The following is a 13542-nucleotide window of genomic DNA, read 5'->3' on the forward strand; positions in this document are numbered from 1 at the left end:
AAATGTGCCAGCATAATTTTTAATAATGATATAAATGGTTGCTCTTCAGGGCCCAGAGTTTATGTAGGTGGCTGGTTTTCAGAGTGTTAAGTTCTGAATGATAGACAAATGCTCTGTGATTTAAGAAATTTATAGCACATTTTCCCACTTAATATACTTCATCTTGGAGAAAAGGAAATTTACTCTGAAAATAATGCTTTTCAAATCCACTATTCCCAATATTTTCCTTCAACCTGTTACAAATAAGTTAGTTTGAGCAGTTGCCAGAGAGCACCAGGAAGCAGTTGTTACTGTGCATGTGCAGCTACGCTTACAAAGCAAGCCCATGCTCAGTGTCTGCTCCGCTCATACGCTTTTTTGCATTTCTGTTTGGAATTTCATGCATAGTTGGGCATCACATGACTGTGCAGTTCAGTGACATGTTGTTCAGAGGGGCTGTAGGGAGCTATTGTACTCAGGGTTATCGTTTTATCATATCCTATCCAGATAAGGATTTCAAAACAAGGAAGCAGTTCTTGGCATAATACACACACTAAAAAAAGTTTTGCATCACCTCGGTTCCGAGAGTTACGGAACCTGTACAGAAAATTGGAATAGAGATCAACATCATTTCCGCCCTTTTTATTGCTCATGAAAACCACACATTGCATGTTGTACCCCCATCTGTGGCCATCAGTCCCCTAGAACTTAGAACTACTTAAACCTAGCTAACCTAAGGACATCACACACATCCACGCCCGAGGCAACATTCGAACCTGTGACCGTAGCAGTCACGTGGTTCCAGACTGAAGCGCCTAGAACCACACGGCCACACCGGCCGGCTAGTGACATCTCTGAACAGTCAAAGGGACTGTGTCTGTGATACAATATCCGCAGTCAACATCTATCTTCAGGAGTTCTGGGAACCGGGGTGATTCAAAACTTTTTTTGATGTGTGTATTTATTTCAAAACTAGTCTCTACAGCTCAAAGTACCACAATATTGTGCAATGTGGTGACTTTAACACAGTTTTTCTTTATAGTCATACTATGCAATAGTCTTATCTAGCATTTCCAATCAGCATCAACACAGCACTGAAAAAAGCTAATAAGAAGGAATGTAAATTTCTTGCAAAAATAAACAGCTGTTTGCATAGGTCGGAACTAAGGACAATAAATTTTTCATGACTTTTTTCAAATGTTATAAAAAATTACCAAGGTTATCTGTGAAGTCAAGAACCCGTATTAAAGGCAGATTATATTGTACTCCAGGAGTAAATATAAAGCCTTTTGCAGGGTTACAATGATAAAATATGGTTTGCTGCCAGTCTACAGTTTACCAAAGAATGGCATTCTGTAAATTTAAGATGTAAATAACACAAATTAAGAAACAATGGCAAGCCCAGATGAGGTACCAGACAAGTGGTGAAACACATCCCGTGATTGGGAGACACTGTGTTTCACAGGATGCAGATTTGTAAAATTCTGCTATAGCTAATAATATATTTGAAACAAAACATTACATTCAATAATCCTGACCACATTTTAATCCTGACCACATTTGGCCAATTAATCATCTTCCACTGAACATTTATTTATGTTCATACATACATAGCATTAACAGATCTTACATTATGTCATAAAAGAAAGAGGACATCAGAATACTCAAAGAGCATTGGAATTTCGTAAACCATACGAAAATACATAATTTGGCTTAAAGTGCACCTTTGTATGCCTAGATTAACACTGAAGTAGGCCACCACCTTTTATTAAGCTTTTCAGTGTGGTTTTTGGGATGCCGGTTTCTTGGAATACCAGTACTGAACTACCTCATGTTTGGGTCTTTGTTGTGGCATTATGCCATATATGCCAAAAGATGAAAACATGCACCTGAAATACAGCATGCAGTTTAGAACAGCCAAGAGTGGTGAATGAAACACTTCATTTAGAAAAAAAATTGGCTGCCTCTGTGGAAAAGATTGCAAGACGATTAATGCTCGGTTGCCAATAATGTGGAAATAAAATAAAACCAGAAAGAAAACTAATAACATTTTTTAGTCTTCCATAATTATCTGAATGTATTTTAGTTCACTTGATATCTCCCGGCCACAGAAATCAGTTTTACTGTCATTTGACGCGATAGCTGTAAACAAGAGAAAACAGCAAACTCATGAAAGATAAATGCTGGTCACATGGAGCTTTTACCCCTACTCCCACTACAACTAAGACTGCTCTGCATATGCATGAATCTGGCAGCTCAGGTACACTAGTAAAATGTTTCTGGCTAACATGTGGCTGCTTGCTGCTATTACTGATACAGCTAACAGCCACTCTTTAAATAGCCAGAAGCGGAAAAAGATGTTGCTTGTACATGACTTCACTTCTGAACAAGTGCATGAAGCTGCTGATGTCATGCTCATCAAATGCAGATTTTGTTATGAAGTATTGCATAGTTTTCATCGTAAAGCCTTTGAGACATTTTCTGTCAGCAGATGCTTGTGTGTGCACTGTGTTTTGTTGTAAATGGTATATTTTCCTTGCAATTTAAGTTTCATTTTGGTATTTTTCTTTTGTTTATGCTTTTCTGTTGCAGTATTATTCTGCAGTAGCAGGCTAATGTAAAATTCTTTGTTAGAGTACAAGTTCTTATCAGTCAAAATTACAGAAATTTATTTGAAAAGTAACACAATGAAAAATTCTCAGAATTCTAAAAAATTCCAAGGTTTCCCCAATTTTCTCCCAGATGAAAAACTTCCCGGAGTGTATACCCCTGTTCTCTCTCTCTCTCTCTCTCTCTCTCTCTCTCTCTCTCTCTCTCTCTCTCTCTCTCTCCTCTCTCTCTCTCTCTCTCTCCCTCTCTCTCTGTGTGTGCGTGTGTGTGTGTGTGTGTGTGTGTGTGTGTGTGTGGTCATTCTGTAATGAGGTGCCCCACTGCCCTGCAGTCTGCAATAGATGCATACGAGTTAAGTTAGTTACTAAGCAGGAAAAACCGCTTTCTCAGGAGGTGTTTCATGGTCTACACAGATCAGAGTTACACCAATCCCAAGCTCTCAGCAAGAGGTTAATATGAAAATGAGGAACCACTGCAGTTGCTGACATGGTGGAGTACAGGAAGAAGTTCCCAAGGTTCTTCAGATGAGCTCGATCTTTGCTCATAATTCCCATTACAAGTGCACCTACAGAAAGCAATTTTAGCCAAGCAGGGTTGATTGCCAATGAGAAAAGATCAAAGATCAGTCCACAAAGCATTAATGAGCTGCTGAATCTGCGTAACTTCTATTTGATACAGTTAATTCTGCAGAAACTGTTTAATTTCCAGGAGTGCTTCACTTAAATGGCGCAGTCCTTGTTTTTGCACAATAATTCATGGTATCTAATGCTTTATTCTTACTGTTTGTTTTTAGAAACAAAAGAGATTGTAACAGCCAGGAAGTTCCACTCGGCAAACATTGCGATTTATTTTATAGTGCAGCAAACTGGTGTTCATAAACTGGTTTGTCAGCATATTATTTTCCGTGATACAATTTCAATAAATCTGCAACTCAAAATGCAGTGATTTCACTTTTCTAAAAGTCTGCACATAAATTATATTCGCCATTTCAGGAGAAAGAATCCGATCAACTGAACATCAAAATAATGTTCTGAATTCTGAGTTCTTCAGAACTGAATACCAGTACTGGACTTTCACTGCTCATCCATTTAACTGACTAATGTGTTGGATTACAGCATTTTATCTATTCATTTTATATGCAAACATCATGAAAGAAAATACTCTATCTATGAGACAACTGCAAGTTTCCCTGTAATGCCAGCTTTTATTTATTTCCAGTCTGTTACAGTATCCGCACATGTTATAGTTATAAAGAGTATTTGTGACACTAGTTAACATTATGGAATATATTTACTGTGGACGCATTCTTGCAATCATGTGCCTTAATATCAAACAGTGGAAATCAAACGTATGTTGACAGAATTAAAGGCACTGCAATCTCACAGGAGGAGTCGTTGACAATCACAATTATTCTAATAACCAACTGACTCATGGTAGCAATAACACAGCACAGAATGTGTATTAGTGATTCTCTCCCCATAAGTCTTAAGACATTGAAAACAAACCCAGGATGCACAACAGCACAGCCAACGGAATACAGCAGTGAGTACATCAAACAGAGCACATGGCACAGCAGGCTGTCTCTGGGCTGGCCGGCTGCTTTCAGCTCATCAGCCATGTGGGCCAGCCCATATCCCATAAGGGCAAGGCTGCAAAACATGGGCTGAGCAAGCTGAAACTAGCACTGCGAACAACTCTAGTCACTATGAACAAACAAGTTCTAAAGTGTTTACTCTTTCTTTCTTTGTTTTGTCAATTGCACTCTTACTGATCTGCATCATTCAACGATGCCACAAGTCTAGTGATTTTATGTTAAATTCATTATCTCTCAATACGTTTCTTAATCCTCTGTTATTTGGCTGTATATTTATGTAATATAAAGGACTCTTCTGTTATGTTGTAATGACAGTTTTCCAGATTCGTTGTAGATCTTGCAATCTTCTGTATTGAAAAACCTTTCTATCATTTTAACTGAGCTGCTTTACGAATAAGATTGCTTGATTGATCTCAAGTACACGTAGTGTGTTTTTAGCAACAAATTCTTTAGCCAAACCTTCAATGTTAAATATCTTCACCCTTATTGTCCCTTTCCCCATGGTTTCAGTTGTCTGCCATCAATAATGTTATTTTTTCAATTAAAATATTTTTATCAACAGCAGAACAATAATTTTCATTCAGAACCACGTGATGAGTTGTCCCATAATCCACTAGCCAGCTGTCACTATTCAATGTAACTGTGGCACAGGAAGTGCTCACACTGCCAGTACCTCTTTTCTTTTGCTCTCCTTTAAATATCTCTTTTCAAGGCAATTTCTAGATATGTCACCCCTCTTGCGACAGCTGTAACAAACGAAAGTATCCTCTCAGTTTGCTTTTTTTTTCCATTTGTAATATTGTTCTCAGGGTGTATACGGGGACAAAGAAAAAAATTCACGGATAATTCTCGGATTTCTCCCGGATATCCCGTTTAAAAAATATGCTTTTTCCCAAGTGAAATACACTTTTTCTGTGCTAAGTGAACAGCAGGTTTTCTGTAGATTTTCCCTCGGAACTGTAAAACTTATGAATCCTTTGAATCGTTTACGTTTTATACAATCGCGTAGAACTTCTCGAAGAAAAAAAAAAAAAAGAAAAGACGGGGGAGAGAAGTTTTGGAGAGACTTTTGATAAAAAAAGGAGAGAAGTTTTGGAAAGACCTTTGACTTGCAGCAACATATACGCTGCATATTTTCATATTATGAAAGTATAAATTCGAATTGCACCAAACACAGCACATTAGTTTCCAGAGCGCTGAAACCGAGGTTGCGATGTCCTTTTGTAAGCCAGTCGTATCTCAAGCCACGAGATCTCGCCAGCCGATGACAGCAGCTATTCGGAGCATAGGACACATGTTATAGTCAGCCAATAGCAAGATCACTGGTTACATCGCACGAACACACAAGAGGAAAAGTTAACGGTTTACATTAATGTACACAGTACCGTTTACAAGAAAAGCTAAGCTTTCACATATTATATTGGTCTCTAAGATTAACACGCTACAACAGAAACTAAGCTTTCACATCTAATATTGATCTTTTTTGTGTGGGTTATACTTTAAGACACATCACACAAATGTGCCAATAAATTTAAAACTATGACATAAATGTCTCGGCTCGAAATTCTTGTAAGTGGCTGGTCCTCAAACTGTTCAGTTTCGAATGCTCTGTGATTTAGAAATCCATCCCACTTTCTCACACGTAACACAATTCATCTTGCGTAAAAAGAAATTTACTTTGAAAGTAACACTTTTGTAACCATCATTCGCAATTCTATCAGGAGACTCTTAGAAATAGGTTTGATTAACCAGTTGCCAGAGAGTGCCAGAAAACAGGCATTATTGAGCATGTGCTACTGCAGTGGTGTAGGAAGCCCGCATGTTAGTGTGTATAAAGCCCTAAGAGAGCTTACATTACACCATAAAAGAAACAGGGCATCAGAGGATACTCCAAAGCGCATCGGAATTTCGTAAACCATACTAAAATGCACAATTTGGCTTGAAGTGCAAATTGGCTTTTTCCAGTTTCACTATGAAGTAGGTCCCATCTGATATTAAGCTTTTCAGTGTGTAAATTTTCTTGGAGTACCATTACTCTACGAACTCATTTTCGGTTCTTTATTATGGCATAATGTCATACATGGCAGAAGATAATAACGTGCACTTGAAATTGTACTTGAAATTCAGTAAACATTTGGAACTAGCCAATACTGTAGAATGAAACATTTCGTTTCAAATAAAATGATTGCCTCAGCGGAAAGATTAATAAAGCTAAATTTCATTAGCAAACTTGCAAAAATAACTTCACTGCTCTGCAACTAACTTGGAAATAAAATAAAATCAGAAAACTGAAACTAATAATATATTTTTGCCCTCCATAATTATGTGAATGAATTTTAATTTACTTGATAGCTCCCGGCCACAGAAATCTGTTTTGTTTTCATTTGACATGGGAGCTGTACATGAAGAGAAGCTGCGAAATCACTTAACGTAAACACAGGTCACATGGAGATTAACCCCCTCCCCACTACAACTCAGACAACTCTGTGTATGCGTGAATCTGGCAGCTAGGGTGCGCGAGAAAAAATTTTTCTCGTTTGCATCTGGCTGCTTGCTCCTACTGCCGATACGGCTAACAGCCAAACTTCAAGTAGCGGGGAGCGGGAGAAGGTACTGCTTATCCGCGAGCGAACTGCGCATGCGCAACAGCCCACTGGCAACTGGTCAAACAAACCTAATGTTAAAAGTTGTGACGTCATTCTCATAGCAAGCAGTTTATTGTTACGAAGAATTACATAGTCTTCGCCCTACAGCCTTTGACATATTTTTGCTATTTGCAAACGCTTGTGCGTGCACGGTGTTTTGTTGTTGTAAATCGCTGCAGTATCATTCTCCAGTAGCAGGATACAGTAACATTCTTTGCTAGAGAATCAATTCTTAAAAGTCAAAATTACAAAAATTTAACTGAAAGCTAAAACAACGAAAATTTCCCGGGATTCCAGAAAATTCCCGGTTTTCTCCGGAATGAAAAAGTTCCCGGGTTTTTCCTAGATTTCCCGGTTGTCCCGGGTCGTATACACCCTGGTTCTACAAGTGGCATTGATAAGTACTTTTCGTTACTGGTATTAGTTTTCAAGGGCATTTCAGAATGTTTATCTTCTTTACATTCATGATGTATAACATGGTGGGCAAGCAAATGTATTTTTACTGTAGCACCTAACCCCTGCACTGCAATTGTTTGGAAGTCTATGTAGAATATGCATTACTACAGCTCCATCTGGAATTTCAGCTCTGTCAGTCAAGTTAATTCCCACAGATTCACAATTCTTCATTTTCAGCGAATTCCATCTCAGTTACACAGAGCAGAATTTGCTATCCTTTGGGTTGTATAGTGTTGAAACACTTGTCACACTATGACACAAGATGGTGAATGGCAGTCTCATAAAATTCTGAGGGTTGTGATGTGAACCAGTTCCGCACATACAGTTGGACTTCATAGTCCACACGAGTGCAAGAAAAGTTATACTGACATTCTTTTTCGATCAAGTTGGCCGCCTTCTGACTCACTTCCTGCAGCAAGGGACAACAGTGAATGCCCAGCATTACTCGCAAACCTTGACCACCTTTCACCAAGCGATCCAATCAGAACGACCAGGGAATCTCACCCGTTGGGTCATTCTGCTCGACGACAATGCAAAGCCTCATACGGCCAACACAGTCGTGGCACTCCTGCAGAAATTCAAATGGGAGGTTCTCAACCACCCTCCTTACAGTCCGGACCTCTCTCCCTGTGATGATGCCATTTTTGCTCTCCTTAAAAACGCTCTTGAGGGGCAAACGATTCACCTCAGATGATGACATCCAGCTGTGCGTGCAGAATTGGTTCACACCACAGTTCCGGGAATTTTATAAGACAGCCATTCACCGCCTTGTGTCACAGAGGGCAAGTTTCTCAACAGCCAGGGTCAGTACTTCTTACATACAGATACTGGTTTCTGAAATTATGCCTCTGGCTTGTTTCTTTTTGAACGCCTCTTATAATTTTGTATGTGCTTTTGATGCTCCCTGCATATGAAAAATATAATTTTTGCTAGTGGCTTACACTGTGATGTTACGTATGCCTTTTTATCAGCAACTGATGTATCTTCACCTGTTTCCATCTCACCAGGTTTGATTATAGTGAACAAATCAGAATGTTTTAGAATCATTTTCTTTTGGTACAACCACAGAGCATCATTCACTCCATGCAGTTTCTCAACCCAGTGTCCATTCTCTGTTTTAAAGAAAGAATACATTTTCTTTCCTATGAAATTCACAAACACAGCTCTGCATCACTTAATGTTTTCAAAAGGTGTCTCACAAAAATACTTGATCTGATAGAAAAATGTTTCATCTTTCCCACATGTGCAAGTTTTAGATTAGCTAACTCACATTAAACACTGTTTTCCAGTACTTTTTTAATAGTACGACTTGGCCCCTAACCATTGTTGAAGTGGTATAAACAGCTGTATCGCACACATTAATATTTATTGAAAAAAAAAGCTGTATATACGTTAAAGCAGAGAAACTAAACAACTTTTTTTGAGTAGTCATTGTCTTTTTAAGAAACAATAATGACACAGGTAATCCGGTCACAAAAACATAACAAATAATGGATATGTTGTCCACTCGCTTATATCTTAACATTCAACAGGTGGCATAAGAAAATTATAATGAGAAAGACTACTGTATGAAGTGAGAAAAATAATAAGCAAAATGGCTTCTGCTATTCTTACTTAATAATCATCCTGTGGAACTTGCATGGGAGTGATTCAGTAAGACATCCAAGAACAGTAACCAAATGAGAAACAGACAAATGTCTTGAAATGCCTTTTACTCAAATATTAGCCCACGGCAGACTTATTGGAAAATATTAAATGGTACAAGCCACTAGCACATCCTATCTACTAATACTGCATTGCCTTCAGAGTTGCTAGATTTCACAGCAAAGAAATAGCTGAGATGTAACATATTTCCCCAACCCCACCTCCTCTCTCCACTCCCTGTCTCTATGGCCATGAAATTACTGCTCCCTCATTTCCTCCTTTCCCCTTCCGTACACAGTATGTAAATTACTTTATTTTTTTTTAAAAAAAAAAAAAAACACCCACCATCTTCAATCCAAAGGCTGACAGTCTTTACTGCAAGGAAAAGGGGAATGACAAGTAGAGAAACTACACTTATTACTTACCTCGTCCAGCCATGTAACATGGGTTCCGACAGATGACTTAGAAGGTTTCGATAATTGGAAAAATCTTTTTCTGAACTTCCAATCACCAGACATGAAGGCTTACACTTGTGTGTACTATAGGTCACCTGAGAATAGCATGGGTAAAATATCTGCAAATGCAAAGAACAAAACTTGTAAGTGTTATATTTATGAATTAAAATGTCACTTAGAGTCAAGTAGTTCATCTGACTGGCATAACTGATAAAATTATATCCGAAAATATATACTGACAAATGACATTGACCAGCATAATTTACTGAAGTCAACAATGTGCAAAAACATATCATCCAAAGTGAAGCACAAATAGTAGCACGAATAGTAGGCAGATAGGTGTAATTTGGTTTGTGTGTGTGTGTGTGTGTGTGTGAGAGAGAGAGAGAGAGAGAGAGAGAGAGAGAGAGAGAGGTAAGCTATACCACACTACAATCGAAAAACAGCAGGTTATCTTCAGAAAAGACAGGAGCATTACAGGATAACATGACACACTCAACCTAAACAGCCAGTTAGTTAGTACAGTTAATTTTGGTACAAAATCTGGGGATATGTGCTAACAATTTACAATAAGAATGAATCCTTCTTAACATTGTTAATTGTGGAAACAGTACTTCTATTACACGTCTCCACTTACACCAAAACCTCCAGATGTCAGAAAGTCAGATCAGCCCCAAACATTGTACATCAAGAGAGTATCAACCAAAACTCTGATATATTTTGTGCAATGTGCTGTCGTCTAGGAGAACATGCATAAATGGGATTTAATAGGTAACATTTGACCCATGGAGCAAAGGAAAAGCATAGCTGTGAGCGTGTGTTACCTAGAGTTCCCGTGTAGAGGTCAGTAGAGCATCAGTTGATCGTACCAAGAGACCTGAGTTCAAGGACTGGTTACACCAATTTTTCAGCTTTAGCACATGTAAAACTGTTATATGGGACAACATATTCCTGAAATGTGAAAGGACTGTTTGGAGTTTATAGTAATGTTATATTGGCAGTGCGCTTTCACTTCATTTATTTGAAAGTGGAAAACCTACAGAGTACCTTTGTAGTTTCATAGAATAAACATAAACAATTTGTACAGAAGAAGAACAATTGCATCACACATGCAAAAATATTAATAGTAATAATAATAAAAATAACAATAACAGTAATAATAATTATTATTATTACTATTAACATTTCCACATGGGTGAAGCAATTCTTTCTATATTTTTCTGTTCTGATTGTTTATGTTCATTCTCTGAAACTATAAATGTACTGAATAAGTTTGCTGCTTTCAAATAAATGAAGCGAAAGCAGACTGCCAATAGAACATTGCTATAAAATCTGAACAGTCATTTTACATGTCAGGAATATGTTGTCCCATATAACAGTTTCACACGTGCTAGAGTACAAAAACTGGCGTAACCAGTACTCGAACTGGGGGATATTTGGTACAACAAACTAATGCTCTACCGGCTTCCCACAGGAGCTCCAACGACAGATGCCCAGAGTTACACTTTTTGTCTACTCTGTACGTCAGGTGTTACTTATTACACATGTTCTGCTGGACAATAGCACATAGCAGAAAATATATCACAGTTTTGGTTGACATTCTGTCAACATACAACTGTTGGGGCTGATCTGTCTGACACCTGGAGGTTTGGGTGTTAGTATTTTTCCACCTGTCTGCACTGGGTGTTATAAACGTCACATTCCTGACTACAACAGCCTTTAGTAGCACTACATTTTGTAATCTCCATAAAAATTTTTAGTGTATTTTTAGCTGCTTCATTAGCGTGGTTTACTTATGCAGTGAATAGACTAGAACATTTTTAATGAGTGTGACAATGGCTGGGGGAGCCTATGCTCTCACATATTTTTTAACATTTGTGCAAACTCTGAAAGATATATGAAAATGCACCTGGTATAAAATATTTCATGTCAAACAAGGTAACTTTGTGGTTAAGTGTCAAACTACAAAGCCAAAGGTTCAAGGTTCAATTCCTAGGATTTTTTTCTTTCAATTATCTCTTCTTTCATCTCGGGAAATGAATTGTGCACAAGAAAGATACTGAACTGCACCATAATTTGTAGTCCAGATTCAACTACAGTTCCCCTTATAATGGGCTGGTTAAGTCAGCTCAAAAGTTGGAGAAGGCAAGAGCATAGCACCTCCAAGGACCATTCTAGTAAAGCTCGGTGGCATTCAAAGCAATCACGATGTTGAAGTCAGTCATACCAGCTTTTAGAATGGGATGTAGCAAAGCCAAGCATAATTTATGCAGCTGTTTTCAGTACATAAAAGACAGAAACTGAAGCCTCAAAAGTCTTCTATACAACAATAACCACTTAAAAAATCATTTGTAAAAGTAAAAGTAAAGTATGTGGTGCAAGATCATGATAGGGTTATAGACCTGACCGCACAGGCAGCATGCATCCTTTCTTCCCTGCAGCACCAGAAGGGGGAGGGTTGCAGGCCCACTGCCCCAGCTGTCTTTTACCCGCAATAAAGACCCCCGGTGTTCTACGATAGCAGGCTGAACGGACCTGTGGCCACTCTGGAAGGACTTGTATGAGGGAAATTCTTGCCCCTGTCCAGAATTGAACCTGGGAACTTCACAGCCAGAGTCTAGTGCTCTACCTGCTAGACCACCACAGCAACAAGAAGTAACTTTTGATGGAATATAACAGAAATAAAATTCAAACAGCAGTGATTATTATAATAATGAAAACAATCAATTATTGACATAATTATTTAATTGGATTCATTAAAAAAATCTACTCAGCAAGCAGCAACAGAACACACACATAAAAGAATGCCACAATTGGCAAGCTTTTGGAGCCAGTGGATCCTTCTTCAGGCAGAAGTGTTGAACGGGAAGGAAGAAGGATGAAGGAAAAGAACTGGAGATGTCTAGGAAAATGGGTAGATTCCAGGAAAGTCACCCACAACCATGGATCAGGGGAGATTTACCATAAGGGATGACTCAGTCTTTCCTTCTCATCCTGTACAATAAGTCTCCCCTGACCCACGGTTCTGGGTAACTATCCCGAAATCTACTCCTTTTCCTAGACCTCTCAAGCCCTTTTCCTTCACCCTTCTTCCTTCCCCTTCAACACTTCTGCCTGAAGAAGGAGCCACTGGCACCAAAAGCTTGCCAATTACAACAGTCTTTTATGTGTGTATCTTGCAGTCGCTTGGAGGGAAGATTTTTTACTTATCCCATTAAATAGCTGTGATTATTAGGAATATAGGAAAATTCATACAAGTTGCTTTAATTACTAAAGTCACAGATTGTGGCTGCATCTGCAGATTGGTTGCACTATGTGGAGGAGAAGGACCATACGTGTTTCATTCCTTCCTTCAACCATACTGTGTTGAATATTCCAATTCTGTCAGAACTGTAATGAGGAATCAATGACTCCCCTCCTCAAAACCTTACACCCTACACCAGGCTGTTCCAGCTCAAGTGCCTGAGCACAGGAGGCCAGATGCTGTGTCTCTTGGCAAAGCATCTACAGGTAGGTGTGGGCAAATGGTTCATGCATGTGAAACAAAGGCATGAATATGCTCCAATAGTGCTGCCTGGCAGGTAATACTTGCGATTGCAAGAGGTCACCTGCAAATCTCAGGTTGTTAAGACAATTCACATTGATTCTAATTCCCTTTTATTCTCAGTTTAATTCAGTCAATGTTATTTTCAGAACAGCAGAGAACACCTTGGCAGAGAAAGGAGCACCATGTTTTGCTCCTCTGTGAACTGGAAACTTTTGAGTTAGTTCCCAGACACTAACAAATGTTGTTGAAGTTTTGTATATATGGTGCAGGATTTTAACATAAGCCATCTCCAACCCTTGCTCAAATATGACTTGCACAGCAGCAGGCTGGCTAATTGAATCAAGGCCTTCTCAAAATCTACACACAGAGATACTTTGCACTAGTTTCCTCTGCTTATTAAGTCCCAGAGAACAAAAATATTAAATACAGTGCTGAAGCTACTATGGTTCCAGCCTGATCAAATAGTTTGAGCTGCATCAAGGATGGGGCTGACATAATTTAATAATATGCTTGTAAAAGTTTTGTACAAAACACAACTTAGGCCTGTAGGACGATAGTGATAGTTTTTTATGAACAAAACTGCCGATCATAGGAAATGCTGGGAACTGTGAC

General features: G+C 38.6%; 1 protein-coding gene across 1 annotated transcript in view; it reads right to left on the reverse strand.

Annotated features, from left to right (window-relative positions):
• Nucleotides 1-13542, reverse strand: part of LOC124711881 (histone-lysine N-methyltransferase SETDB1-A-like) — a 228766-nt gene that overhangs the window by 113135 nt on the left and 102089 nt on the right. The window contains exon 11 of the mRNA XM_047242122.1: nt 9354-9502. Coding sequence (XP_047098078.1) covers nt 9354-9502 — 149 coding nt within the window. The remainder of the gene's footprint in view (nt 1-9353; nt 9503-13542) is intronic.

The sequence above is a fragment of the Schistocerca piceifrons genome, chromosome 8, assembly GCF_021461385.2.
Source record: "Schistocerca piceifrons isolate TAMUIC-IGC-003096 chromosome 8, iqSchPice1.1, whole genome shotgun sequence".
Taxonomy (NCBI): domain Eukaryota; kingdom Metazoa; phylum Arthropoda; class Insecta; order Orthoptera; family Acrididae; genus Schistocerca; species Schistocerca piceifrons.